Source organism: Manacus vitellinus, unplaced genomic scaffold (genome assembly GCF_001715985.3).
Source record: "Manacus vitellinus isolate BGI_N305 unplaced genomic scaffold, ASM171598v3 scaffold_105_pilon, whole genome shotgun sequence".
NCBI classification, from domain to species: Eukaryota; Metazoa; Chordata; class Aves; order Passeriformes; family Pipridae; genus Manacus; species Manacus vitellinus.
In genome coordinates, this window is record NW_021938824.1 from 479593 (window position 1) to 481407 (window position 1815).

General features: G+C 62.9%; 1 protein-coding gene across 1 annotated transcript; it reads right to left on the minus strand.

The window, feature by feature from the left end:
- Positions 1 to 1078: 1078 nt before the first annotated feature.
- LOC115307891 (cytochrome c oxidase subunit 5B, mitochondrial) lies at positions 1079 to 1810 on the minus strand (the record flags this gene model as incomplete). Its single annotated transcript, XM_029963947.1, has 2 exons — positions 1079 to 1271; positions 1699 to 1810. Coding segments are annotated over 2 exons (225 nt in total), but the record flags the coding sequence as incomplete, so codon positions are not given.
- Between the last annotated feature and the right edge of the window lie 5 nt (positions 1811 to 1815).

Below are 1815 nucleotides of genomic sequence, written 5' to 3' on the forward strand. Positions count from 1 at the left end.
CAGCAGCACCGATTGGTTGGTGAGCCCCAAGCCCCGCCCTCCCCTCCCAGCACAGTCCCATAAATTGCAGGTTCCCACCCACTCCTGCTGTCAATTACAGCCTCCACCAGCTCCTATTGGTCAGTGAGGCTGGAGCCCCGCCCCACCAGGCAGGCCCCACCCCTGACTGTCAGTCATGGCCACCACAGTCCCCATCAGCTGGTGAGGATCAGAGCCCCTCCCCCCGGGGGTGCATGACATCATGACCACCCAGTCTGACGTCATTGGTGACATCAGCAGCACAGGGGACACGCTGGGGATCTGGCAGCCTCCAGGTCCTCCCTGGGCCCCCCCAGGGCCCCTAAGTGGGGCTGGGAGGGTACAACCTGATCCCCCACCCTGGGGATGTGTGATACAAGGGCAGAGCTGCAGCATCCAGATCCTGTGGGGGCCTGCTGAGGGACTTCCAGGGACCCCCCAGGATCTCCTGAGAACCTCTGGGGAACTCAAGGGACCCACTGGGGACCTTATGGGAACCTTCATAGACCTACTGGGGCCTCCTGGGATCTCATGAGAACCTTCAGGGACTCCCAGGGGTGTTGTGGAGCCTCCCAGGTGCCCTCAGAGATGCCAGGGCAGGACCAGCCCCCAGGGCTCCCCCAGTGTCCCCAGGAGGCTCCCGCCCAATGGGGTGTCACCCCTGGGGTAGGTGACACCCCCCAAGGATGTGTCCAGCTGTGCCTCTCCCATGTGAACAGAGAGACCCCCATAGAGGCAGCTGGGGGGACACTTGTGTGTGGGAGGGCTAAGAGGGTAACCCAGCCCCCTCTGGGGTCTTCTTTTGGGGTGGGTGATCCCCCAGGCTGGGCAGGGAGGTCCAAAATAGTACCCCTGAGACCTCCCAGCAGCTGCACCCCAGCTGCCCCTCAAATCCCAGCACCCCCCAGGGAAGAGGGACAGTGAAAGGGGGTCCCTCAACAACCCCCCTCCCACAGCCCCAGGTCACTCACAGCGACACCCTCACGGCCTGGCCTGGCTCCACACAGCAGTTGCCCTCCCTCCCCACCCTGCTGCCCCCCCAGCACACACAGAGTCAGGGTCTCCCCACCATCTCTTTATCGTGGGCTCAGGTGCAGGGGGGGCTCAGCAGGGCCCCGGGGGGGGGTCCCACAGCCCCCCTCAGTGGGGCAGCTCGTGGGGGATCAGTTTGTAGTGGGCCCCACAGGAGGGGCAGCGCTGGGCCTCGCCCTTGTGCAGCCAGAACCAAACCACGCAGCTGTTGTCCTCCTCACCTGGGGACAGGGACAGAGTGGGACAGGGCATGAACACAGGGACAGGAATGGGGCCCGGGAACAGAGACAGAAATGTGGGAACAGGGCATGGACACAGGGACAGGACAGACACATGGACATGGGAACAAGGAGGGACACGTGGACACAGGGACAGGATGGACACACAGACCAGAGGGACACACAGACAGCAGGGTCACTCACTCACAGACACAGGGACAGGAGGGACACATGGACAGGGTCACTCACAGACACACGGACAGGACAAACACACAGACAGGACAGACACACGGACAGGGTCACTCACAGACACAGGGACAGGACAGACACACGGACAGGGTCACTCACAGACACACAGACAGGACAGACACACAGACAGGGTCACTCACAGACACACAGACAGGACAGACACACGGACAGGGTCACTCACAGACACAGCCCACGATCCGTTTGTTTGTGATGGAGGGCACGAGGTTCGGGTCCTCTTTGGTGCCCGCGTAGCGTTTGGGCCGGAACATGCTGTAGGGGTCCTGGGGGGCAGGGGGGT